Below are 27,211 nucleotides of genomic sequence, written 5' to 3' on the forward strand. Positions count from 1 at the left end.
GCCAGGTGCTCCTTGTCTTTTTGATTATAACCATTTTAGTGGATGTGGTGTGGTGTCTCACTATGGTTTTGATTTGCGTTTTTCTAATGATCATTAATGTTGAGCATTTTTGCATGTACTTATTGGCCATTTGTGCTTTGGAGAAATATCTCTTTGAGCCCTTTGCCATTTGAAAAATTAAATTGTCACTTTGTTTTGAATTATAAGCATTCTTTATATATTCTGGACACTAGACCCTTATTAGATAATATCACTTGCAAGTATTTTCTCCCATTTTTTATACTTTATTTTCATGTTCTTGATAATGTCCTTTGACATACAAAAGTTGTTAATGATTTTATTTTATTTCTTTAAAATTTTATTTATATAGGGGTGCCTGGATGGCTCAGTGAGTTTAAAGCCTCTGTCTTCGGCTCAGATCATGATCTCAGGGTCCTGGGATCGAACCCCACATGGGGCTCTCTGCTCGGTGGAGAGCCTGCTTCTCCCCCCTCCCCCCACTGCCTGCTTCTCTGCGTACTTGTGATGTTTTTTTTTTTTTTTTTTAAAGATTTTATTTATTTATTTGGCAGAGAGAGATCACAAGTTGGTAGAGAGGCAGGCAGAGAGAGAGAGAGAGAGGTAAGCAGGCTCCCTGCTGAGCAGAGAGCCCGATGCGGGACTCGATCCCAGGACCCTGAGATCATGACCTGAGCCGAAGGCAGCGGCTTAACCCACTGAGCCACCCAGGCGCCCCACTTGTGATCTGTTTTATTTATTTATTCAAGATAGCACATGAGAGAGAGAGAGAGAGCACAAGTGGAGGGAGAGGTAGAGGAAGAGGGAAAAGCAGATTCCCCACTGAACAGGGAGCCCAGTGTGGGGCTTGATCCCAGACCCCAGGATCACGACCCGAGCTGAAGGCAGACGCTTAATCAACTGAGCCACCCAGGTGCCCCAAAAGTTGTTAATTTAAATTTATTTATTTATTTATTTTGAGAGAGAAAGCTCACACGTGTGAGTGTGGGAGGGGGGATGTGGCAGAGGCAAAGAGATCTCAAGCAGAGTCCATGTAGAAGCACAGAGCTGGCAGCGGTGCTCTATCTCACAACTGTGAGATCATGACCGGAACCAAGATCGAGTTAGATGCTCAACCGACAGAGCTCTGCTATTATGAATGGTGTTGTTTTCTTTTCTTTTTTTTTTTTTAAAGATTTTATTTATTTATTTCACAGAGAGAGATCACAAGTAGGCAGAGAGGCAGGCAGAGAGAGAGAGAGGAGGAAGCAGGCTCCCCGCCGAGCAGAGAGCCCAATGCGGGGCTCGATTCCAGGACCCTGAGATCATGACCTGAGCTGAAGGCAGCGGCCTAACCCACTGAGCCACCCAGGTGCCCCTGGTGTTGTTTTCTTAAAATCATTTTCTGATTGTTCATTGTTAGTGTATAGACATATAGCTGATTTTTTTAAAAAGGTTTTATTTTTTTGACAGAGATCACAAGTAGGCAGAGAGGCGGGAGTGGGGTGGGGAGCAGACTCCCTACTGAGCAGAGAGCCCGATGCAGGGCTTGATCCCAGGGCCCTGAGATCATGACCTGAGCTGAAGGCAGAGGCTTAACCCAATGAGCCACTCAGGCGCCCCTTTATAGCTGATTTTTGTATATTGATCTTGTATCTTGGAACTTCACTGAGGTTGCTTATTAGTTTTTTGTGTGAATTCGTAAGTGTTTTCTATACATAAGATCATGTTTTGGCAATAAAGATAGTTTTATTTCTTCCTTTTCAATCTGGGGTTTTTTTTTGTTTTTTTTTTTTTTAAGATTTTATTTATTGCTTTGAGAGACAGCGAGAGAGGGAACACAAGCAGGGCAAGTGGGAGAGGGAGAAGCAGGCTTCCTGTGGAGCAGGGAGCCCGACGCAGGGCTTGATCCTAGGACCCTGAGATCATGATCTGAGCTGAACGCAGATGCTTAATGACTGAGCCACCCAGGATTCCCTCAGTCTGAATGTTTTTTAATATTATTTTTTCCCAGTCATCCTGTCCTGATTGTCCTGGAATCTCTAGTATACTGTTGAATAGAAGTAACAAAAGGAGACATATTTTCTTGTTCCTGAGCATTAGGGGAAAAGCTTTCAGTCTTTCACCATTAAGTATGTTGTTAGCTATGAGAAGCATCTGTTTTCAAAAAAATCTTTATCTCCAAGTAATTATAGATGTATAACAATTTGGAAATAGTACAGAGAGGTATCATGTTCCCAGTGGGTACATCTTATATAACTATATCACAGTAGCCTAATCGGGAAATTCACATTATACAAGGCATGTGTATAATTCTTTGTCACTTTATCATATGTTGATTACTGTAACTACCACCATAATCAAGATACAGAAATATTCCATCTCCACAAAAATTTCCCTTGGGATCTTTCTTTTTTTAAATTTAAGTAGGGTCCAGTGTGGGGTTTGAACTCACCACCTTAAGATCAGGGGTTGCATGCTCTAGGGACTGAGCCATCCAGGCACCCTAAGATACTTCTTTGTAGTTAGGCCTATAGCCCTCCCTCTCACTCTTCTTAGGTCCTGGCAACTGCTAATTTGTTTTTTATCTCTACAATTTTGTCATTTTGAGAATGTTATGTAAAAGGATTCAGACATTTTGTGAATTTTTGGCATCAGGCAAGTTTTAAATTCAGGTTACTTCTTTGATTTTTTTAAAAACACATTACCCCTTGTTTTATGGATACAGTAACTTCTTAAGTGTTTCTGAAGATAATGAAGTTTTAAAAAAATGTTTATTTCCTACATATATTTCCTTTGAGAGCCCACTTTTTCTGAGGTTGTTTGCTTGGTCTTCCTGTTATATGTTGCAAGTTTTGAGAGGTGGGTGATGGGTAAAATGGTTTGAATTACACATACCACTTAAAAATACTGATTATTTTTCTTAGTTTTCTTAATTGTTTCTTTGGTAAGTATAATCATTTAATTTTGTTTCTTTGATTTTATAATAGAATCTTATGAAGTCCTTGATGATGATGGTGGTGGTGATGTTTTTTCCTGAAAAGCATTTCTAAAGGCAATGACACAATAAAACTTTTACCTTTACTGCCGCTATTATTTTGTATGTGTGAGGAATATTTTTTATTTTGGTCAAATACATACATGTACATCCACATATAAGTCATACAATCCCGCAATTGTATGTGTATATGTATTCACACAGAAAGGTAGTTCCATATGCGCACACATACATACTAAGAAACAAATCAGAACACTCAGCAATTTTCTGCCAGATAACTTTTCTGTTTGTGATTGGTGCTGCCCAGTAGACAAATTATACTTTGAACCTTTTTAGCTTTTATCCCTTCCGTATTATCTGTTGAGTTAATATGGAAGATGAGGACTTGTTTCATTCATGCTACACCTTATACACATATGTGCCTACCCATTCCTTCCCTTTCTCACATCATTACTCAGTATAGCCTAAGCTCTAGCAGGGTTGTAACAGAATTTTTATGGCTTCATATATCTATATGGTTTTTTTTCAATGAAACATTTCCTGAAGCACCTCCATCTTCCTATTTCATTCTGGACTGTTTAACCCTTTCTTGGCTGTCCTTTTACAATTTTCCTTTGGATTTCTTTTATCATTCCTGATCTGGAACTTCTGTACCCTGGATATTGTCTTGGATCTTTTTTTAAAGTTTATTCTCTTGGTGCACCTGGGTGGCTCAGTGGGTTAAGCCTCTGCCTTCAGCTCAGGTCATGATCCCAGGGTCCTGGGATCGAGCCCTGCATCAGGCTCTCTGCTTGGCAGGGAGCCTTCTTCGCCTCTCTGCCTACTTGTGATCTCTGTCTGTTAAATAAATAAAATCTTTTAAAAAAATAAAGTTTATTCTCTTATTTTGAAGTGCAGCTTATAACTTCCTGAGAAAAGGTGTAGGAGAGGTAATTTGCATGTCTGAAAGTGTTTATGCTGTACATTTGATTGATAGCTTAACTGGGTTTAGAATTGTAAGTTGAAAGTAATTGTTCCTTAAAATTTTAAATACACTCTTTCATTGTCTTCTAGCTCCCCTCAGTATTGAGAAGTGTCATTCTGATTCTTGTTTCTTCATGATCTTTTTTTTTTTTAAAGGTTTTATTTATTTATTTGACAGAGAGAGATCATAAGTAGGCAGAGAGGCAGGCAGAGAGAGGGGGAAGCAGGCCTCCCGCCCGAGCAGAAAGTCTGATGTGGGGCTCAATCCCAGGATGAGATCGTGACCTGAGCTGAAGGCAGAGGCTTAACCCTCTGAGCCACCCAGGCACCCCTCTTCATGATATTTTACCTTTATCTGCAACCTTTTTTTTTTTTTTTTTTTTTTTTAACCTTAGTTACCTCAGGTGTTAAGAAATTCTGTGATGTGTGAAAGCTTTGGTCTTTTTTCATTTGTTGTTCTGCATACTCATTGGGTTCTTTTAATCTGGAAATGCATGTCTTTAGTTTTGAGAAACCTTCTTATATTATTTCTCTAATAACTTTCTCCTCCATTTTCTCTGCTCCTCTTTTTAGTTGGATTAGTTGGATATTGGACCTCCAAGCTTAATTGTCTGGTTTTATTGTCTTTTCTGCCTGTGCCTTTATCTCTGTTATTGTTCTTTTTTTTTTTTTTTTTTAAAGATCTTGCTTATTTATTTGACAGACAAAGATCACAAGTAGGCAGAGAGGCAGGTGCGAAGGGGCTGGGAAGCAGGCTTTCTGCCAAGCAGAAAGCCCAATTCGGGGCTCAATCCCAGGACCCTGGGATCATGACCAGAGCCAAAGGCAGAGGCTGTAACCCACTGAGTCACCCAGGAGCGCCTGTTGTTCTTTTATCTAAGTTTCCCTAACTCTTTGAATGAATTTAAAATTTTATGTTACTGATTTCTATTTTTGTTTAATAAAAAGATAACTGTGAGTAATGGTATAATTTATGACCAGTAGGAAATAATTTGCTACTAGGTTATACTACTTGACTTCTGCTATGTCCCTTGTTATTTAATTGGGAAGCCATGTAGATACTTTGTGATTATCCCAAATTCAAACTCTTACATTAGGTATCCAGTGCAGCAAAGATTGTGTGCAAATTGGTAAGATAGCATGTAATGAATAAAGCAGGTACTATTTGAAGGAAAGTATACATTTGAGAATTCAACACCTAGTTTTTTGAGGTGCTTTCCTGTGGATCATGCAAAGTAACAATTTTTTTGGTGTAATTTCATAGGATGAATTTTCAGGATTGTCACCGTATGAAAGGAAGAGACTGAAGAACATATCAGAAAATGCAAACTTTTTTGCTTCTCTTCAGTTGTCTGAGGTTTGTGTGGAATTTCTAAGTAAGAGCAAGATGCCATTCCTCTTGCCCCATAGGTCAATAAAATACTCATAGTATCAGGTTTCATATATCAGATAATGGAGGGTAAAATTAGGACTGAGTTTTGCATTTAGTAAGAGGAGTTTACCATATTTTATTGATTCTAATTTTTTTCATTTTAATACTTTTGAAATTGACATCTTGAAACTGTAACTGGCAGCTCTTCCTTTTGTTGGTGCATAAGATAATGGCGTCTTATGAATGGTTGTCATGGATTCAGGGAAACAGTGTATGTTCCAAGTGGTTGCTTTACCTCTAAAGGATAAAGGAGAAATAGGAGTGGGTTGAGGGATGTGTGGTAGAGGAGTGAGAGGACAAGCCTCCCCGCCCCCCCCCCCCCGCAATCCTTTTTTTCCCTAAGATTTATTTATTTATTTGAGAGGGAGAGAGAGCATGAGTGGAAGTGGGGGAAGGGGCAAAGAGAGAGGGACAAGCAGACTTCCTGCTGAGCAGGGAACCCTGGGATCATGACCTGAGCTGAAGGCAGAGGCTTTAACCCATTGAGCCACCCAGGCACCCCCCTTTTTTTTTGTAATCTTAAAGAATAGATGAAAATATGCTTTGTATAGTGAGCTTTAAGGATAAATGGCCAGGGGCACCTGGGTGGCTCAGTTAGTTGAGCATCTGCCTTTGGCTTGGGTTGTGATCCCAGGATCCTGGGATGGAGCCCCACGTCAGGCTCCCTGCTCAGCAGAGAGCCTGCTTCCTCTCCCTCTGCCTGCCACTGCCCCTGCTTGTGTTCTCTCCATCAAATAAATAAATAAGAGCTTTCAAAAATGGTAATAAATTCAGAATCTTAAAAAAAAGGATAAATGGCCAATGTATGTTAATGTTTTATAATCATAACTAAATGTGTAATTTACATTGTGTCTTCACACTGTGGGTGAAACTTCTGTGTGTGAGATCACCCTGTGTGAGGTAGCCTTTCAGGAGGGTGTGTGATATTTTCCTTCAAAAGGTAACAAGCCCTTGGCTTTATTAAATAATTACTTGATTTCTTTGATTACACATTCTCAAATATTCAGCATGTGTTTGCATCTTGAGGGAAGGGTGGGTAGCTTAATATATGGGACTAAATTGTTAAGTTACTAAAAGTTGAAAAGTCATCAGAAATTTAGACAGAGTATCTCTGATTTTGATTTTAGTTGCCAGAAATTATGGTTTGATTTATAGAAGTGTAATACAACTTTTCTGGAAAATATCAAAGTAGAATTGACTGTAGCAGAAGTTTTAATTCATAATAGTATATTTGATTAAATGTTTAATGTTCAATCATATAAACTCATTAGCAACCTGGTCCAAGGTATCAGAATGTAAATACAATGTGGGGCTTGAACTCTTGACCCTGAGGTCAAGACCCGAGCCCAGATCAAGTCTGATGTTTAACCAACTGAGCACTCAGGGGCCCCAGTTCTTTAGATGTTATTATTTACTTACTTTTATTATTCATGGTTTATTTGTCTCATGTCTGTTACCAAGAGCAGGTATTGGATCTTAAGGATCTTTATTTCCTATATAGATCTTAGTTTAGTGTTGATAAAACAGCTTACTTAATATTTTATAAGGTAGTATCTTTACATGTATGTTTTGTATATATTTTGCAGTCAGCTGCAAGGCTCCGTGAAATGATAAAAAAGAGGCAGCCTCCTGAATCCAAAAGGTAAAAGATTTGGTTTACAGTGTTTATACCATGATGTATTACTGAGTTATTTATAATTTGAAAAAATAGTTACCATGGTAAAATAATAGAAACTGTAATCTTAAACCTGTTGTTTCACATCTTCACGAGCATTTGCTGTTGTCAGTGTTCTGGATTTTGGCCCTTCTAATAAGTATGTATTGGTATATCTCATTGTTCTTTTCATTTCTTTTTCTCTGATAATATGAGGTAGAGCATCTTTTCATATACTTATTGCTATCTGTATATTACTTTGGTGAACTGTTAAGATCTTTGGCTCATTTTTTAATTGTTTGTTTTTTATTGTTTTAAGTTTTAGGAGTTCTTTGTATATTTTGGATAACAGTCCTCAGATGCGTCTTGTGCAAATATTTCCTCCCAATCTGTGGCTTTTCTTCTCATCTCTTGATAGTGTCTTTTGCAGAGCATAAGTTTTTTAATTTTAATGAAGTTCATTTCATCAATTTTTTTCTGTCATGGATTGTGTTTTTGGTGTTTTATTCCAAAAACTATTGGTATACCCAAGTTCACCTAGATTTTCTATTCTACAAGTTTTGTAGTGTTGCATTTTACATTAGATGTGTGATCTATTTTGAGTTAATTTTGTGATGGAGGTAAAGCTGTGTCTAGATTGATTATTTATTTATTTATTTGGGAGAGACTGAGTGAGAGAGTCAGAGTGAGCATGAGCCAGGGAAGAGGCAGAGGGAGGAAGAAGCAGGCTCCCTGCTTAGCAGGGAGCCTGATGCAGGGCTCAATCCTGGGACTCCAGAATCATGACCTGAGCCAAAGGCAGACACTTAACTGACTGAGCCACCCAGGTGCCCCTAGATTGATATATATTTTTTAAAAATGTGGTTGTCCATTTGTTCTAGCACCATTTGTTGAAAAGATTTTCTACATAGACTATCATGTCATCTATGAGCAAATGCAGCTCTATTTTTTTTAAGATTTTATTTATTTATTTGACGCAGAGAGAGAGGGCATGAGCGAGCGTAAGTAGGGGGAGTGGCAAACAGAGGGAGAGGGAGAAGCAGGTTCCTACCTGAGTAAGGAGCCTGATGTGGGGCTCGATCCCAGGGCCTGGGGCTCATGATCTGAGCCAAAGGCAGACATTTAACCGACTGAGCCACCCAGGTTCTCCTGCAGCTTTTTTTTTTTTTAATTAAAAATCTTAAAAGATTTTATTTATTTATTTGAGAGAGACAGAAAGCATGAGAGGGAAGAAGGTAAGAGGGAGAAGCAGACTCCCCAAGGAGCAGGGAGCCTGATGTGGGACTCGGTCCCAGGACTCCAGGGTCATGACCCGAGCCAAAGGCAGTCACCCAACCAACTGAGCCACCCAGGTGTCCCAGCCTTTTTTTTTTTTTTTTTAACTTAATAGATTACTGGTTTATTATAGAAGGATATAACTTAGAACAGCTAAAGGAAGAGATGCATAGGGCAAGGCATGGGGAAATGGTGTAGAGCGTCCATGCCCTCTCAGAGCACCCTCTCAGTGTCGTTCTCCCAGCACATCCATGTGTTCACCAACCTGGAAACTCTTATTTTTATTTTTTAAAAAAAATATTTATTTATTGAGAAAGCGTGCATGTGAGGAGGGGGAGGGGCAGAGAGAGAGGGAGAGAATCTTAAGTAGGCTCCATGTCCAGTGCAAAGACTGACTTGGGGCTTGTTTTCATGATTCTGAGATTATGACCTGAGCCAAAACCAAGAGCCTGATGCTTAACTGACTGAGCCACCTAGATGTCCCCAACCTGGAAACTCTTGAACAAATATAGTTTTATTTTTTTCATCCAAATCTGTGTACCATTTATTTTCTTTTCTTGTCTTATTGCTTTAGCTAGAACTTCCAGCATAAGGTTGAAAAGGAATGGTCAGCGAGGACATCTTATCTTATACCTTATCTTGGTGGGAAGGCTTGGTGTTTCTCACCATTTAAGTATGGCAGTAGCTCTAAGTTTTCTGTGGATACTCTCTGTCATGTTAAAAGTTCCCCTCTACTGAGATTTATTTATTTTTTTTTATCATGAATGGTGTTAGATTTAGTTAGAAGCCTGTTCTACATTAGTTGATGGGATCGTGTGATTTTGCTTTTTTAGTCTATTGATGTGATGGATTACATTGAATGATTTTTTGATAGATTACAATAAGTGAGTTTTGAGTGTTGAACCAGTCTTGCATACCTGGAATATATCCCACTTGGTTGTGGCTTGTAATATCTTTTGTACATTGTTGGGTTCATTACTAATAGTTCTAAGCTAATATTTTGAGGGTTTTGCATCTGCTCATGAGAGATTATTGGTCTGTAGTTTTCTTTTTTATAATATCTTTGGTTTTGGTATTAGGGTCATGCTGACCTTCTAGAATGAGGTAGGTAAGATTCTCTCTGCTTTTATCCTCTAAAAGAGGTTGTAGAGAATTGGTATAATTTCTTTCTTATATGTTTGGTAAAATTCACCAGTGAACCTATGTCAGCCTGGTGCTTTCTGTCTTGGAAGATTATTAATTATTGTATCATTTCCTTAATAGGTATAAGCCTATTCAGATTATCTATTTCTAATTCAGATTGTGAGTTTAGCAGTTGAGTCTTTTCAAGACTTGTCTTTCATCTAGGTTATCAAATATGTGGGCATAGAGTTGTTCATATCATTCCTTTATCTTTATTTTTAATGTCCATTGGATCTATAGTGAAACCCCTCTTTCCTTTGTGATACTGATAATTTTTTTTATTAGTCAGCCTTCCCTAGAGGCTTATTGATTTTATTGGTCTTTTTTTTTTTTTTTAAGATTTTATTTATTTATTTGACAGAGAGAAATCACAACTAGGCAGAGAGGCAGGCAGAGAGAGAGAGGGAAGCAGGCTCCCCGCTGAGCAGAGAGCCCGATGTGGGACTTGATCCCAGGACCCTGAGATCATGACCTGAGCCGAAGGCAGCAGCTTAACCCACTGAGCCACCCAGGTGCCCCCATTTTATTGGTCTTTTTAAAGAAAAGATTTTATTTATTTATCTGACACAGAAAGAGCACAAGTAGGCAGAGTGGCAGCGAGGGAGAGAGAGAAGCAGGCTCTCCACTGAGCAGGGATCCCAATGCTGGGCTCGATCCCAGGACTCCTGGGATCATGACCTGAGCTGAAGGCAGACACTTAACCAACTGAGCCACCTAGGAACTCTGATTTTATTGGTCCTTAAGATTTAATTTAATTTTTAATTTTTTTAAAAGACTTTATTTATTTGAGGGGCGCCTGGGTGGCTCAGTGGGTTGTGGCCTCTGCCTTTGGCTTGGGTCATGGTCCCAGGGTCCTGGGTTCGAGCCCCACGTTGGGCTTTCTGCTCAGCGGGGAGTCTGCTTCCCCCTCTTCTCTGCCTGCCTCTCTGCCTACTTATGATCTCTGTCTGTCAAATAAATAAATGAAATTTAAAAAAATTTAAAAAAAAAGAATTTATTTGAGAGAGAGTGAGAATGAGAAAAAGCAAGAGAGATCACAGAGGGAGAGGGAGAAGTGAACTTGCTGCTGAGCAGAGAGGACCCTGAGATCATGACCTGAGCCTAAGGCAGACGCTTAACTGGCTGAGCCACCCAGGCACCCCTTTTGGTATCTATCTATCTGTCTATTAATTAATTAATTAGAGACCAACCAAGCACAAGCAAGGGGAGGGGCAGAGGGAGAGAGAGGAATCTCAAGCAAACTCTGGTGAGCACGGAGCCCGACATGGGGCTTGATCTCAAGACCCCGAGATCATGACCTGACCTGAGATTAAGAGTTGGACACTTAAAGAACTGATCCACCCACATGCCCCAAATTTTATTGTTTTTTTTGAAGAATTGGCTTTTGGTTTTGCTGATTTACACCCTCCCCCCCAATTACCCCGCTCCCGGTGGTTTCCTGTTTTTAATTTTATTGATTTGTTCAACTGTTATTATTTCTTTTCTTTTCCTTACTTTGGATTAATTTGCTCTTCTTTTTCTAGTTTCCTAAGTTGGAAACTTAGATGATTGATTTTTTTTTTTTTTAAAGATTTTATTTATTTATTTGACAGAGAGAGAGATCACAAGTAGGCAGAGAGGCAGGCAGAGAGAGAGGAGGAAGCAGTCTCCCTGCAGAGCAGAGAGCCCGATGCGGGGCTCGATCCCAGGACCCTGAGATCATGACCCGAGCCGAAGGCAGCGGCTCAATCCACCGAGCCACCCAGGCGCCCCTAGATGATTGATTTTTGACCTTCTTTCCTAATCTGTGGACTCACTGTTACAAATTTCCCTGTAAGCACTGCTTTCTCTGCATCCCACATATTTTATTAGGTTGTGTTTTCATTTTCATTTAGGTAAAAATATTTTTTATATCCTTTTGAGATTTAACAGATTGTTTTCTTCCCTTTTTTTCTTTAAAGATTTTATTTAATTTTTAATTTTTTAAAAAGATTTTATTTATTTGACAGAGAGAGAGAGAGATCACAAGTAGGTAGAGAGGCAGGCAGAGAGAGGGGGGGAAGCAAGCTCCCCGCCAAGCAGAGAGCCCAATGTAGGGCTCGATCCCAGGACCCCGAGATCACGACCCGAGCTGAAGGCAGAGGCTTAACCCACTGATCCACCCAGGTACCCCAAAGATTTTATTTACCTGAGAGAGAGAGAGAGAGAGAGAGAGATTAAGTGAGAGAGAGAGAGAGAGAAAGAGGGAGCACAAGCAGAGGAGAGGGAGATTCAGACTCCCCGCTGAACAGGGACCTTGAGGTGTGGCTTGATCCCAGCACCCTGGGATCATGACCTGACCTGAAGATAGATGTTTAACCAACTGAGCCACCCAGTGTCCTTGTATGTGTTATTTCATTGAATTGGATTGTTCCAATGGATGACTAGGGACTGAGCCTATGTTTTCCAGGGTGGGGTGAGAAGACAAGTTAATTACCTAGAAGATGTTTTAATAACTTATTTGAAGGGTTGGAGTGGTAGAGAGGACATGAGCCTGAACAGAACTAGGGAGGATTCTATTTCACTTAGTGATGATCCTTAGAATCATCCCAATCTCATTCAGGATGCCTTGGGGTCAGTATAATGAGGCACCTGACTGAAAAAGTGATAGAATTCCTGAAGTTGCAGAGAAGAAAACGGGAACTTGGGATTGTTTTGACCAGGGAAACCTAAGTAAGGATGAAAAGATAAGGAAAAAAATGCAAATGTACACAAAATGCTTTTGTATAAGCATTATATGGATTAGTTGTTGTTTTTTTTTTTTTTTTAAGATTTTATTTATTTATTTGACAGAGAGAGAAAGTGCGAGCACCCACGGGGGAGAAGCAGGCATAGGGAGAGGGAGAAGCAGGCTCCCTGTCAAGCAGGGGAGCCTGATGAGGGTCTCGATGCTAGGGTCATGACCTGTGCCAAAGGCAGATGCTTAACCAACTGAGCCAGCCAGGCGCCTCAACCCATGTATTATTTGTTGTTTAATTTGTATGTATTTTGGGTTTTCCAGGTATCTTTATCTTACTGACTTCTGGTTTAATTCAGTTGTGTTCTGAGAGCAAACATTGTAAAATATTCTTCTTTTTAAAATTTCTATTCTTTTAAATTTGTTAAGGTGTGTTTTTTTTTTTTTAAAGATTTTATTTATTTATTTGTCAGAGAGACAGAGAGAGAAAGATCACAAGTAGGCAGAGAGGTAGGCAGAGGCAGAGGGAGAAGCAGGCTCCCTGCCGAGCAAAGAGCCCGATATGGGACTTGATCCCAGGACGCTAGGATCATGACCTGAGCCGAAGGCAGCTGCTTAACCAACTGAGCCACCCAGGCGTCCCTGTTAAGGTGTGTTTTATGGTCTAGAATGTGGTTTGCCTTGGTGAATGTTCCATCTGAGCTTGAGAGGAAATGTGTATTTTGTTTTTGAGAAAAAAAATTTTTTTAAATATTTTATTTATTTATTCATGAGAGAGAGAGGCATAGGCAGAAGCGGGATCCCCATGGAGCAGGGGGCCTGATGTAGGCTCCATCCCAGGACTCTAGTACCATGACCTGAGCAGAAGGCTGATGCTTAACTCACTGAGCCACCCAGGCACCCTGCCCCCTTTTCTTTTTAAGAATTTTTTTTTTTAAAGATTTGTATTCTGTTTTTGAATGAACTGGTCTATAGATGTTTGTTTTATCTAGTTTATGGATGGTATATGTCAAGTTCATCTGTGCCCTTGCTGATTTGCTGCCTGCTGGATCTCTCCATTTGTAACACAGGACTGTTTAAGTCTCCAACTAAGATAGTAGAGGCACCTATTTCTTTTTGGAATTCTGTTAGTTTTTGCCTTACATAGTTTGATTTTCTGTTGTTAGGTGCATTATGTTATGCTGTCTTCGTGAATTGGACCTTTATCATTATGTAATGCCTTTATCTCTGATAACTTTCTTTGCTTTGAAGTCTGTTCTGTCTGAAATTAATATAGTCAATCCTGCTTTCTTTCCATTTGTCTTAGCATGGTCTATTTTTCTCCATTTATTTTTAATCTTTATGTGTCTTTATACTTAAAGTAGATTTTTTAAAAATTCTATTTATTTATTTGACAGAGAAGACACAGTGAGAGAGGGAACACAGGCAGGAGTAGTGGGAAAGGGAGAAGCAGGCTTCCCACTGAGCAGGGAGCCTGATGTTGGGTTTGATCCCAGGGCCCTGGAATCATGACCTGAGCAGAAAGCAGATGCTTAATGACTGAGCCACCCAGGTGCCTGCCCACAGAAGCTTGCTCTGTCTCTTTAAATTGTGTTGTTTGACTTTCATTGTGCCTTGTAATATTTTCTTGATAGCTGGACATGATGTACTAGGAAAAAGGAACTGTTGTAAATAGGCCTTTAGTAATGTGTGGAAGGGGAGAGAAAGCTGTTCTATAGTCCCGTGATTAGGTCTCAGTCTTTTAGAGAGCCTTTGTTTCTGGGCTGTGAACTTCATGGTGTTTTATTTTCTTTCCTCCTCTGTTAGGTGGGAGAGGAGGGTAAGAGTGGGCTGGAGTTGGGTATTTCCTTTCTCTGAGGTTAAACTCTGATACTACCCTAATAGATTAGGCTCTGGTTAACTAGTTCTCCTGAGGGCAGGCCTTGTTAAGAAGAATAAAGTGCTCTGGTGTATTTCAAAATGGTTCTTTTCCCCCTCCCACTGTGGGAAGCATGAGGGGATTTTTCTCTGATATTTACTGAAGACCTAGTTGAGTTCCTGGATGTAAATCTCACAAAATATTAGGGGTGAGTCCCCCTTGAGGGTTTATTTTTTTAAAAAGACTTCTTTAGAGCAGTTTCAGTTACACAGCAAAATTGAGAGGGGGGTACAGAGATTTCCTGTATATTCCTCTGCCCCCACACATGCATAACCTTCCCCATTATCAGCACCACTCAGTGGAGTGTACATTAATTACCAAGGATGAATCTACACTAATGCATCATAATCATCCAAAGTCCATAGTTTGCCTTAGAGTTCACTCTTGTTGTTGTGTGTTGTATGGGTTTGTACAAATGTATAATGACATATATCTATCATTATGATATATAGAGTACTTTGACCACCCTAAAAATCCTGTGTGTTCTCTGTTCATCAACTTACCACCCTCAACTGTGGCAGTTATCTTTCTTGTCTCCATAGTTTGCCTTTAATAGGAGCCCATGTATTTGTGATCATACAGTATGTAGCCTTTCCAGATTTACTTCCTTCTCTTTGTAATAGACATTTAAGTTTTATTCATGTCTTTTTATGGCTTGATAGCCCGTTTCTTTTTAGTGCTGAATAATATTCCATTGTTTGGATGTACCGTACTTTATTTATCTGTTCAGTTGAGGACATCTTGGCTGTTCCCCAGTTTTGACAGTTATGAGTAAAGCTATTATATACACCCATGTGCAGGTTTTTGTGTGGACCACTCTGGAATTTTTAACTTGTCCATTCTGGTTAGTACAGTTCAGGTTTTCCTGCCTTGATGTTGGTTCCCATTGTGGTTTTTGTTCTTGACTTTCCGTTCCTTATATTTGTCTGTCTCTCCAGTATTGAGGCCAGAAAGCAGTTTGCACTGTGTCTTTGCTTCTCTTAAGGATCCTAGAAGAGTTACTGATTTTTTAATCTGTTCACCTTTTTACTTGAAAAGACAGGGTGGTGAATTTCAAGTTCCTTATTTGTGGAACTGGAAACTGGAAGTTCTGAACTACTTTTTTAAAATGAAAAAATAGTGCACAAAAGAAGTAGGGTACGTATATGATTTTAAAAAGTAAACTATATGGAAGGAAATGCAATGAAACATTTAAATCTCTTTTCCAGTTTAGACCTTAGTTCTCCAGGCCTTCTACCTAGAAGAAACCACTGTTAGTGGTTTCATGTATATTCTTTAATAGCTAATCTTAGTAGGTACAAATATATGTGTGTACATAACCTTTCTCTTAAAAAAAATGGAAGCATATTCAGCATGTACTGGACCTTGTTTTACCTTCTTATGTCTTAGAGTTCATGTCATATCAGTGTGCAAAGGTCTATTTCATTCTGCTTATGTTTGCATATTATTCTGTTAGAGATGTAGACCATGATTTGTTTTAACACCTCTCACCTCTCCATGCTGAACATTTATGATTTTATTTAAAAGCATGGAAACGTAAATGTTCAATTAGAGTCAGTGTAGTCATGTGTGTATATTTTTGTAATGTGTGAGTATATCTATGAGGTGCATTCCTGGAAGTTAGCTCCTTAATATTAACAAATACAGATCACTGTTTTATAACTTGATTTTTTTCCCCTCACTCCTTTAGGAAAAAGCCGAAGAAGAGAGAAAATGGGACTGGATGTAGAAGGTCAATGAGATTATTAAAAGTAGATCCTTCAGGAGTGTCATTACCAGCACCCCCAGCCCAGCCGACAGTAATTGCAGATGAAAATGTAAGAAAGTGCAAAAACAATATATTACGCAATAAAATATTGAAAAATTTGAAATGTTTGAAACTAGATTTTAAAGGTCATTAAATTTCTTTAATAGGTACTTCACTAAGTACATACTTGACTGATTCTTGTTGAATGAGTAAGATTTCAAAATCATAAAGACTAGTTTGAATTCTGTATTTTTGCAGGCTTACATGCTATGGAATTATGGGTAAATTACTTAACCTTTCTGAGCCCCAGTTTCCCCATATTTAAAGTGGCAACAGTATAGAAATTTCAAAGAGGATTTGTGGGAGTTAAGTGAAATAGTATCGATAAAGTTCTGTATACTGTGTTAAGGGCTTAGTAGGTAAGCAATAAATGGTAGTATTAATGTTATTAATAATGCATAATATGTGATAATGGTGATGGTCCCTTGCTGTAGTATAACTTTGTACTATCAGTGAATAGAAAGAGTTTTACTTACCAAGTTTATTGTCTAAATAATATTTTAATGATTTTTAATTCAAGTGCACCCACTGTTTTTAATACTTTTATCTAAGTGCTTAATTATACTTTAGAAGGTAACACTAATTAGATTGGTGCTTTGGGAGCTAATTGCAAATTAAGGTGCTTGGGAAGAGTAACTTTCCAGTCTTTCTGAAGCCTCCACCCATGGTAGATGTATGTACATTGAACTCATTAATGCCACACAACTGAAGCAACACTTGTGAAATGATACTTAATACTTACTGCATGTGATGTACTTTTTGTATTTTCTATTCTTTTGCTTTTCATTAAAACATTGCTGGTTATAATACATTGAAATAATTCACGATGCATGGGTTACAACCTGTGATTTAAAAAAACACTGGCATAAAATAATAACTTTACTCTGAGTAATGGAATTGAACCAATCTGAATCCATTCCTAGCAACTCCTATTCTTGGCATTGTAACTTTTGACAAGGTAACTTCTCTGAGTTTCATTATTATCTCTTTAAAATGTGGTATCTCATTCACTGGATTATTATGAGGATTAAATAGGGTGATATATATTATTAGTTTACAGGATATACCTGGCAATCATTCACTGAACAACTGTTTTTGAATGCTAATGATGTGTCACCTATGTTGGTACTGAAAGTAAAGTACTGAAAAACTTACATTCTAAGGCAGAGCAATAATCAACCTGTTTTATTTCTCATTTTAGTATTTATTTTCTTATTTTTTTATAACAGCCTTTGTTACCTCCTGGGCCTTTAGAAATGACTCCTGAAAATCAAGATGATGACAGTGAACTATTTAAAAGATTTCTACAGACTTGGGCAGAAGTGAGCAAGGTATCACTTGGGAGGGCTTACAGCTTTTAGAATTATCTGTTAAGGAAGTTTCAGTACATATATTAACTTAGTACTTTGGTCTTTTTCATTGTTTCAGACAAGTATTAAGAATACTGAGAGGGAGTTTGTTAACATTAAAAGGTGAGTTAAAAATCCCATGCCTTTGATTTATATTTTCTATGGTCTTTAAATTATAAGGATTATATACCATTACAAGAAGTTTTGAAAATGAGGTGAAATGATTACCTATAATATTTCTACCCTAGTATCTGTTGTTTTTGTATATTTTCTTCAAAATATTGCCATATGCAATACCGCTATGATACAAGTTTCCTAAGTGCAGTGATTTTTGTCTCAGTAACCAAATGGTGCCTGGTACATAATATATGTTCACTCATTATTTAATAAATGAGTGAATCCATGTACATTTTTTGTTTATTCTTGTGTATATATAAATTTGCATTATGCGTTTCATTAATATTATAGTTACAAAACTAATATTATGTTACTAGTCTTTAAATTTATTGATTAATTGCATACTATTTCATTTACTTAACTTTTTCTGACTTCGTTGGTATTTGGAATTATATTTAGTTTAGTTTTGTGTGGTTAGTTGCATATTTAGTTATATGTGTACATACATTAAAGTGTATATGTGTGATGGTGGGTTAATTCTTTAGGATAGATTCCAGAAGTGAGATTAATGACTCAAGTATTAATGGACATTTTTCTGGCTTTAGTATACATTACTGAATTATTTTCTAAAATCTTTTTCTTCTAAAAATCTCATATGAATTTACTCTACCACCAGCACTGTTAGTGAATGTATGTTTTAACTGCAGCCTCCTACCTTTTGTAATTGAAAAATAGTATCCCATTCTTTAATTTGATTTCCTTGATTATTAGGAAGTTGACTGTTTTCACTAACTGTGTCTCTTTTATTTTTTGAGTCATCTTTTAGTTATTTTGACTACTGATTGGTTTTACTTCTTAAATTTAACTTCTTTTCCTCAGCTATAAAGCCAATTTAAGTGGCATGGTCATTAATGAAGATACTGTTCATAAAGTCACCAGAGGTGCAATATTTTCTGTGGCTTTCCACCCATCAGAAATTAGAACTTTGGTGGCAGCTGGGGCCAAATCTGGGCAAGTTGGACTTTGGGATTTGGTAAGTTAATTTTTTGAAGGTAATAAAGTTTGACTGAAATAGTCTATAGGAGAATAGCCTATGTGTTTTATAGATGTTACTTGAGATTTATAGTTTGTGATTGTACTTTGTGATTCCAGATTTTAGAAATCGAGAAATTTTTGTTGGTTTTCCAGAACTTAAACATTTTTTATTTCAATATTATTAGTCATCTGAGCATAAATTAATTGCCAGGAAACGGTTATACCTTTAAATGTAAATATGAAAAGATCACACAAAATTCTTAGCTTTCTGATTATGTTTATATTTATTTATAATATTTTTATTTACTTTTGTGAGAGCACAAGAGCAGGCAAGCATGGGCATGGGGGAGGGGCAGAAGGAGAAGCAGACTCCCCACTGCACAGGGAGTCAGGTGGGACTCGATCCCAGGACCCTGGGATCATGACCTGAACTGAAGGCAGACGCTTAACTGACTGAGCCACCCAGGTGCCCTCTATTTTTTTTTTTTTTTAAGTTTTATTTATTTATTTGATGGGGGGAGGGGGTGGAGAGAGAGATACCACAAGTAGGCAGAGAAGCAGGCAGAGAGAGAGGGGAAAGCAGGCTCCCTGCTGAGCAGAGTGCCTGATGTGGGCCTCGATCCCAGGACCCTGAGATGATGACCTGAGCCAAAGGCAGAGGCTTAACCCATTGATCCATCCAGACGCCCCATCCCTCTAACTATTTTTAAAGTTTCTGGGGCACCTGGGTGGCTCAGTCGATAAGCATCTGCCTTTGGCTCAGGTCATGATCCTGTAGTACTGGGATCGAATCACCACGTTAGGGTCCTTGCTCAGCAGATTCTTCCTCCTGTTCTTTCTCTCTCTCTTGCTCACTCTCTCTCTCAAATAAATAAAATCTTTTTAAAAAAATCTAAAAATAAAGCTTTCAGACTGGGAAAAGTATCTTCCTAGGGATCTGCTTAGGATAATCCCATTCAGGGGCGCTTGGGTGGCTCAGTGGGTTAAAGCCTCTTGCCTTCTGCTCAGGTCATGATCCCAGGGTTCTGGGATCGAGCGCCACATCGGGCTCTCTGCTTAGCAGGGAGCCTGCTTCCTCCTCTCTCTCTCTGCCTGCCTCTCTGCCTACTTGTAATCTCTGTCTGTCAAATAAATAAAGAAAGAAATCTTTTTTAAAAAAAAAAAAAGGATAATCCCATTCATTTTTTATGAGTTACAAATAGACAATGAATTCCATTCATTGTCTGTATAATTCTCCATGGATTGATTTTGGTGGTTACAAAATTGAGAAAAGCCAAGTTAATGTTCTTGAATTTATTTTTTTATTGGCAAAGTAGGACAAAGACCTGAAAAATACCATAAGGACAGTTAATGGAGATGAATATACTATGGTAACTTGAAGCTAGTTAGGGTTAATAAACAGATTTTGTGAGAAGAAGAAATAAATACCAAATTCTCTCTTGTTTTTGAAGGATAGGTTCTTCCTTCGTTTGATAAAGTGAGTGAGGTTGGGAGGTAAAAGTATTTGGTAAATAAAACAAATAGAGAAGTGGGAAGAAGACTAAAAATAGTATAAGGTAGTACAAGCTAAGAGATGAGTTTCATGGGTCGGAGTTTGACCAGCTTTCTTGCAGGTAAGTTAAAAAATGGGAGTAGAGAAAAGGCCACTGGTTTTGAAATTGGGGTGCCATTAGTTGAGAGAATAGCTTCAACAATGAGATAAGGAAGGACCACAGACTTTGATAGAATAAAAAAGAATAGGGTAGTGGAAGAAATGAAAGCAATGGATAAAAAATCAGTGGTTGAAGAACTCTGAAAAGGAAAAATAGAAAATTAGCATAGTCAAGTGAAAATCTTTTTAGGGTAGATTGATTTGTACAAAGTTGAAGACATGTGTAAAAGTCACTTTGTCATGTCTTTCCTGGTGGCTCCAAAATCTGTATTACTAAATCTCTGTATTCTGGTATCTCTCTCAACTTTCTAATTGTTCTGGGCACTTAGCTATCATGTTAACAGCTTGAGTAAGTCTAAAATGCAAAACTTCTGCTGTCCTGTGCTCATTCCCAAGTTCCTCTAGTTTAAAAAAAAAATTAACTTGGAATCAGTTGGTTAAGTGGTTGCATTTGGCTCAGGTCATGATCCCAGGGTCCTGGGATCCAGCCCTGAGTCAGGCTCCCTGCTGGGTGGGGAGCCTGCTTCTCCCTCTCTCTCTGTCTGCTGCTCTGCCTGCTTGTGTCAAACAAATAAATCTTTGAAAAAAATTTACTTGATTAACACACAATTTACCTATTATAAAATTCACATTTTAAATATACAGCTCTGATTTTTAGTACGTTTATTACTGAGTTGTGTCACTATTCATACTCTAGTTTTAGAACATTTTCATCATTCATAAATGTTCCTCGGCTATTTAGATTTAATCCCCCAATTAATTACTCTCGTTCCCAGGCAGATCTCCATAAATTTGCCATTTTTGGACATGTCATATAAGTAGAATCATACAGTATGTAGTCTTTTATGTTAACTTTTTTCTCGTAGAGTAATGTTTTCAAGGTTTATTTATGTTTTAGTATATATCAATATTCTTTTTAAATTGTTGAATAGTATTCCATTGTATACCACATTTTGTTGATCCATTTTATCACTTAATAGATATTTAGATTGTTTCTACTTTTTGGCCATTCTGAATAATGCTGCTGTAAACATTGGTGTACACATTTTTGTTTGGATATGTGTTACTTCTCTTGGGAAGATACCTAGGGGTAGAATTGCTGGGTCTTAATGGTAATTTGTTAACATTTTGAGGAACTGCCAAACTGCATTCTAAAATGATTGCTTCATTTACTGTTCCCACCAGCAACATATGAGGGTTCTAATTTCTCCACATGCTCACCAGTATATATTATTGTCTGTCTTTTAGAATATAGCCTTTCTGGTGGGTGTGAAATGGTATCTCATTGTGGTTTTGATTTGTATTTCCCTAATGACTAACAATGTTAGCATCTTTTCATGCCATTTGGATATCTTTGGTGAAATAGCTATTCAAATCTTTAATCAATCTTTAATTAGATTGTCTTATTGAATCAGAAGAGTTTGTAAATTCTAGATAAGATTCTTTCTTAGATATGTTTTGCAAATACTTCTTCTAGTCTTTGACTTTTCTTCATTGTCTTAATGCTGTCTTTTTTTCCCTTAATGCTGTCTTTTGAAGTGCTAAAGTTCTGAATTTTGATGACATCCAGTTTATCAAAAAAATTTTTTTTAAAGATTTTATTTATTCATTTGACAGAGAGAGATCATAAGTAGGCAGAGAGGCAGGCAGAGAGAGTGAGAGGGAAGCAGGCTCCCTGCCGAGCAGAGAGCCCGATGTGGGACTCGATCCCAGGACCCTGAGATCATGACCTGAGCCGAAGGCAGCGGCTTAAACCACTGAGCCACCCAGGCACCCCCAGTTTATCAAAATTTTAAAAAAATTTTTATTTATTTTTCAGCATAAAAGTATTTATTGTTTTTGCACGACACCCAGTGCTCCATGCAATACGTGCCCTCCCTGTTACCGACCACCTGGTTCCCCCAACCTCCCACCCCTTGCCCCTTCAAAACCCTCAGGTTCTTTTTCAGAGTCCATAGTCTCTCATGGTTCACCTCCCCTTCCAATTTCCCTCAACTTCCTTCTCCTCTCCATCTCCCAATGTCTTCCATGTTATTTGTTATGCTCCACAAATAATCAGAATTTTTTAATGGATTGTGCTTTTGGTGTTACATTTTAAAAATCTTTGTCTAGTCCCAAGCTTTTTTTTTTTTTTAAAGATTTTATTTTTATTTATTAGAGAGAGCACAAGTAGGGGAGCAGCAGAGGGAGGAGAAGAAGCAGGCTCTCTGCTGAGCATGGACCCCAGTGAGGGGCTCCATCCTAGAATGTTGAGATCATGACCTGAGCCAAAGGCAGTTGCTAAACCAACTGAGCCATCCAGGTGCCCCTGGCCCCAAGCTTTTAAGAGCTTTTTCTGGTTTTTTTGTACTAAAAATTTTATAGTTTTCCTTTTACATTTAGTTTGCTGATTCATCTTGAGTAATTTTTAAATATGGTGTGAGACAAGAGCCCAAATTTATTTTTTTGTATATGAATATCCAGTTGTCATTTTTAAAAAAAAGATTTATTTATTTGTCAGAGAGAGCGCACAAGCAGGGCGAACAGCAGGCAGAGGGAGAAGCAGGCTCCCTCCTGAGCAAGGAGCCCAATACAGGACTCAATCCCAGGACCCTGGGATCATGACCTGAGCCAGAGAGAGACACTTAACCAACTGAGCCACCCAGGCATCCCCCAGTTGTCATTTGTTGAGATTATCCTTTCCCCTATTGAACTGCCTTGACACTCCCTCAGTTTTTCCTCTTAACTTTCTGTCGGGTTCCTAGTGTCACCTAGAATCAAAAAAAAAAAAGTTGTTATCCTTTATTAAGTCACCCATTTTCCCTTTCATTCCTTTGTTCATTCCACATTTATTATTTTGTGTTTAGTAATATTCTCATGATATCCCAGCTATTAAACATTTGTGAGCAAAGACTGTCTCTGCCCTCTTAGCATTCAGAATTTAGTGACCAAAACAGCATTAATGAAATAATGGCCAAATATGTAGTTACATATTTGATAAGTGGAGTGAATTAATGGCCTGAATTAATGTGATTAATGGCCTGAAGGGAAAGTACTGTAAATGAAAACATATGACAGGGGGCTGGCCTAATTTAGAGGATTAGGGCAAGCTTCCTTGAGGAACTGAGATGAGATTTGAAAGCTAAGGTGTAGACCAAGTAAAGAAAGGGGAAAGGGTATTTCAGGCCTAAGGGAAGAGCATGTCAAGGACCTTACTAGGCAGGGTAAAGCCTACCTGATACATTTAAGGACCTGAAAGAATGTTTGTGTGGCTGGAGTATAGACAGCAAAGGAATGAACAAGAGGGATTATGTTGGGCCAAGGCCCCATCTCCTCTTTTAGAATTACCATACTGGTGGTTTTTTTTGTTTGTTTGCTTGTTTTTTTTAAGATTTTTTGTTTATTTATTTGACAGAGAGACACAGTGAGAGAGGGAACAGAAGCAGGGGGAAGTGGGAGAAGGAGAAGCATACCTCCTGCCGAGCAGGGAGCCCAATGTGGGGCTTGGTCCCAGGACCCCGGGATCATGACCTGCTCAAAAACAAGTCTTGGGTTCAGTTAGATTTAAAGTAGTAAGAAGTACTCTTTTTTTCCCCTAAGATTTTATTTTTAAGTAATCTTCATATCTAATGTGGTACTTGAATTCACAACCCTGAGAGACCACGAGCTGCATGCACCACTGACTGAACCAGGTGCCTCTAGAAGCTCTGTTAACATGGTATATTATTATTACTATTATTATTATTTTTAAAGATTTTATTTATTTGACAGACAGAGATCACAAATAGATAGTAGGGCAGGGCGGGGGGGCGGGGAAGCAGGCTCTCTGCTCAGCAGAGAGCCCGATGCGGGGCTTGATCCCAGGACACTGGGATCATGACCTGAGCCGAAGGCAGGGGCTTTAACCCACTGAGCCACCCAGCCACCCAGCTGAAGGCAGAGGCTTTAACCCACTGAGCCACCCAGAATCAGGTATATTCTGATTAAGATGGACAATTGGAATTTTCCATAGGATGAGCAAAAAGCAGTCAAATCAGTAAGTAACAAAACAAAACAAAAACCCAAAAAACTCTTAGAGCAATAATGTAGTATACTTCTTTAGCTCAGCTGGAGGGTAGGGGGGGGCACAGCATGGTTTAGCTTCTACCTTGTCCTACAACCAAAATCCGTATCGGTGAATTGGCCGAATCCTGAGGATTTTCACCTATGTCTCAAAACTGAAGAGGTACATTGACTAGATTTTTAGATTTTTCCTGTTTCGAGTGAGGAATAGGGAAATTGCTGCTGAGGAGAAAAGGGAAAACAGGGGAAGTGAACAGTGAACTAACTCTCTACAGGGAAATTTTCTTGGTCTGTGGGAGTGGTTAAGCCACCTCCTTCCCCACAAACCTGTCAAGTAGTTGGTATAAATCCTGATACGAAATAATGAATAGAATCTTGTAGTCTAGGAACGCCCAACAAATACTGCTTGCTATTTTAGCTGAAACGCACCTATCTACTTCCCCTCCTTCTGCTCCTTGGCTACAGAAAAGCTTGTCTTTTTCTGAGTTAAAAATGAACTGATGTCAGATACTGGGAGGAAGAGTCAACATATATCAGAGCATCTAACATGGACAGCAATTCAAGCATAATGGAAATTAAAAGAAACAATTTGGCAACTAGACAAACACTGTTGCAAGAATAACAGAAGAAGGTCCTTAAATGTATCAGGTAGGCTTTCCCCTGCCTAGTAAGGTCCTTGACATGCTCTTCCCCTGGCCTGAAGAACCTGGCATGCAAAGACAAGCCTAGAAGAGAAACATAACCCAAGGAAAGAAAGGAAATTATTTTCAGTTCCGGACTGTAGAACTAACTTTACTGTTCAGTATAGTAGCTACTGGTTCTAAGGAGACTGTTGACATTCATGGGGAGCCTAGGTGGCTCAGTCCGTTGGGCATCTGCCTTAGGCTCAGGTCATGATCTTGGGGTCCTGGGATTGAGCCCTGCATCAGCCTTCCTGTGCAGTGGGGTGTCTGCTTGTCTTTCTCCCTCTGCCCCTCCCTCACCTGCTCATGTGCCCCCCAATCTCTCAAATAAAAAATAAATGAATAAATAAAATTTTGGGGGGAAAAGACATTTAAAGAAAATTTAGTTCTTCAGTTTTACAAGGCACTTTTTAAGTGCATATAGCCACATAAAGCTAGTGGATATTACATTGATAGTGCATACATACAACATTTTTCTTATCTCAGAAAGTTCTTTTGGACAGTGCTGCTGTGGAGCTAACAAGTTAATAACAACATTGGTAAAATAATACTCAAAGATAAGGTGATAAAACGAGAATGAGATGGAAAAGGAGATTGCAGAACTAATGAAACAAGCCGAAGATCAGTGAAACTAATAAACAAAAGCAAGAACAGAATAGACATTGCTGAAAACTAAATTACAGACATTAAAGACTTGAGGTAATCTCAAACACAGACAAGCCAATAAGTTAAGGGATGACAGTCAAAGATGACCCAACAGGGGCGCCTGGGTGGCTCAGTGGGTTAAAGCCTCTGCCTTTGGCTCAGGTCATGATCCCAGGGTCCTGGGATCGAGCCCCACATCAGGCTCTCTGCTTCGTGGGGAGCCTGCTTCCTCCTCTCTCTCTGCCTGCCTCTCTGCCTAGTTGTGATTTCTCTCTGTCAAATAAATAAAATATTTAAAAAAAAAAAAAAAAAGATGACCCAACAGTGGAACAGAAAATACATTCAAAGGGAATTCTTCTGAAAAGACAGAATGGAATGGCAGATTGAATATGTATACCATGGTCTAGGAAATCTTGGAACTTAAAGGATAAAGAATTCTTTAGGCAGAGAAAATAAATTGTATTCAAGGGAAGGAATCAGGCTTTTCTGTTTTCTACAACAGTATTTCATGTAATAGCTGAGGGAAGTAAGTGTGGCCCAGAATATTTAATCCAAGATACATTTCTTTTTTTTTTTTTTAAGATTTTTATTTATATATTTGACAGAAATCACAAGTAGGCAGAGAGATAGGCAGAGAAGTTGGGGGGGGGGGGGAAGCAGGCTCCCTGCTGAGCAGAGAGCCCAATGCGGGCTGGATCTCAGGACCCTGGGATCATGACCCAAGCGAAAGGCAGAGGCTTTAACCCACTGAGCCACCCAGGTGTCCCCCAAGATACATTTCTAATTAAAGGCAGCTGGTAGGTATTCTCAAATGTGAAAAAACTCAAGAAATTCAAGACATGTGAGCTCATGTGGGAAAAACAAAAAAAAAAATTGCTTGAAAGCAAATCTCAGCCAGTTAAGAGTAAATCAGAATTGGGGTGCCTGCGTGGCTCAGTGGGTTAAAGCCTCTGCCTTTGGCTCAGGTCATGATCCCGGGGTTCTGGGATCGAGCCCCGCATCGGACTCTCTGCTCAGCGGGGAGCCTTCTTCCTCCTCTCTCTCTGCCTGCCACTCTGTCTACTTGTGATCTCTGTCTGTCAAATAAATAAAATCTTAAAAAAGTAAATCAGAATTAAGAATTATGAAATGAAGAAGCTTGACAAAAGAATTGGTGATGGGCATTGAATCCCTTCCAGTGCAGGACTCATATAAAATAGCTACATGAACAATGTTTATGGAACTGGATGGGAATGTTATCAACCTGGACAAAATAAAAATAATAATTAACAAAATATAGAGGTGGAGATAGGGTAGGTTGGTAAAGGGATGAAAATAATGCTGTCATTCAATAGAAAATGTCTAAAATTGAGACATAGTTAAAAAATAAGATAATGACTACAACTCATTTTGTTTTATACTTTTTCCTTTTTAGGGGATATTGCTTGATAAAGTTACAAATACAGTTGACCTGTAACATGGTTTAAACTTGGTGGGCCTACTTATACGTGGATTTTTTTTTTTTTTTCAGTAAATATATAGGAAAATTTTTTGGAGATTTGTAACAGTTTGAAAAAACTTGTAGATGAACCATGTAGTTTAGAAATACTGAAAAAATAAAAAGTTAGGTGTGTCATGAATGCATAAAATACATGTAGATACTAGTTTAATTTTTCATTTACTACCATAAAGTATATGCAAACCTATTTTATAAAACGTAAACATTTTTCAAATCTTCAACAAATACAGATGCTATGTGGCACCATCACAGTTAAGAGAAATGTAATAAA

At 38.5% G+C, this 27,211-nt stretch overlaps 1 protein-coding gene across 9 annotated transcripts in view; it reads left to right on the plus strand.

Annotated features, from left to right (window-relative positions):
* Window positions 1-27,211, plus strand: part of WDR76 (WD repeat domain 76) — a 62,333-nt gene that overhangs the window by 9,782 nt on the left and 25,340 nt on the right. For all 9 annotated transcript variants that reach the window (XM_046009979.1, XM_046009982.1, XM_046009988.1 and 6 more), the window contains 6 exons: window positions 5,223-5,315; window positions 6,977-7,032; window positions 15,805-15,931; window positions 17,151-17,252; window positions 17,350-17,393; window positions 18,267-18,420. In XM_046009979.1, the coding sequence (XP_045865935.1) occupies window positions 5,223-5,315; window positions 6,977-7,032; window positions 15,805-15,931; window positions 17,151-17,252; window positions 17,350-17,393; window positions 18,267-18,420 (576 nt within the window). The remainder of the gene's footprint in view (window positions 1-5,222; window positions 5,316-6,976; window positions 7,033-15,804; window positions 15,932-17,150; window positions 17,253-17,349; window positions 17,394-18,266; window positions 18,421-27,211) is intronic.

Source organism: Meles meles, chromosome 6 (genome assembly GCF_922984935.1).
Source record: "Meles meles chromosome 6, mMelMel3.1 paternal haplotype, whole genome shotgun sequence".
NCBI lineage: Eukaryota > Metazoa > Chordata > Mammalia > Carnivora > Mustelidae > Meles > Meles meles.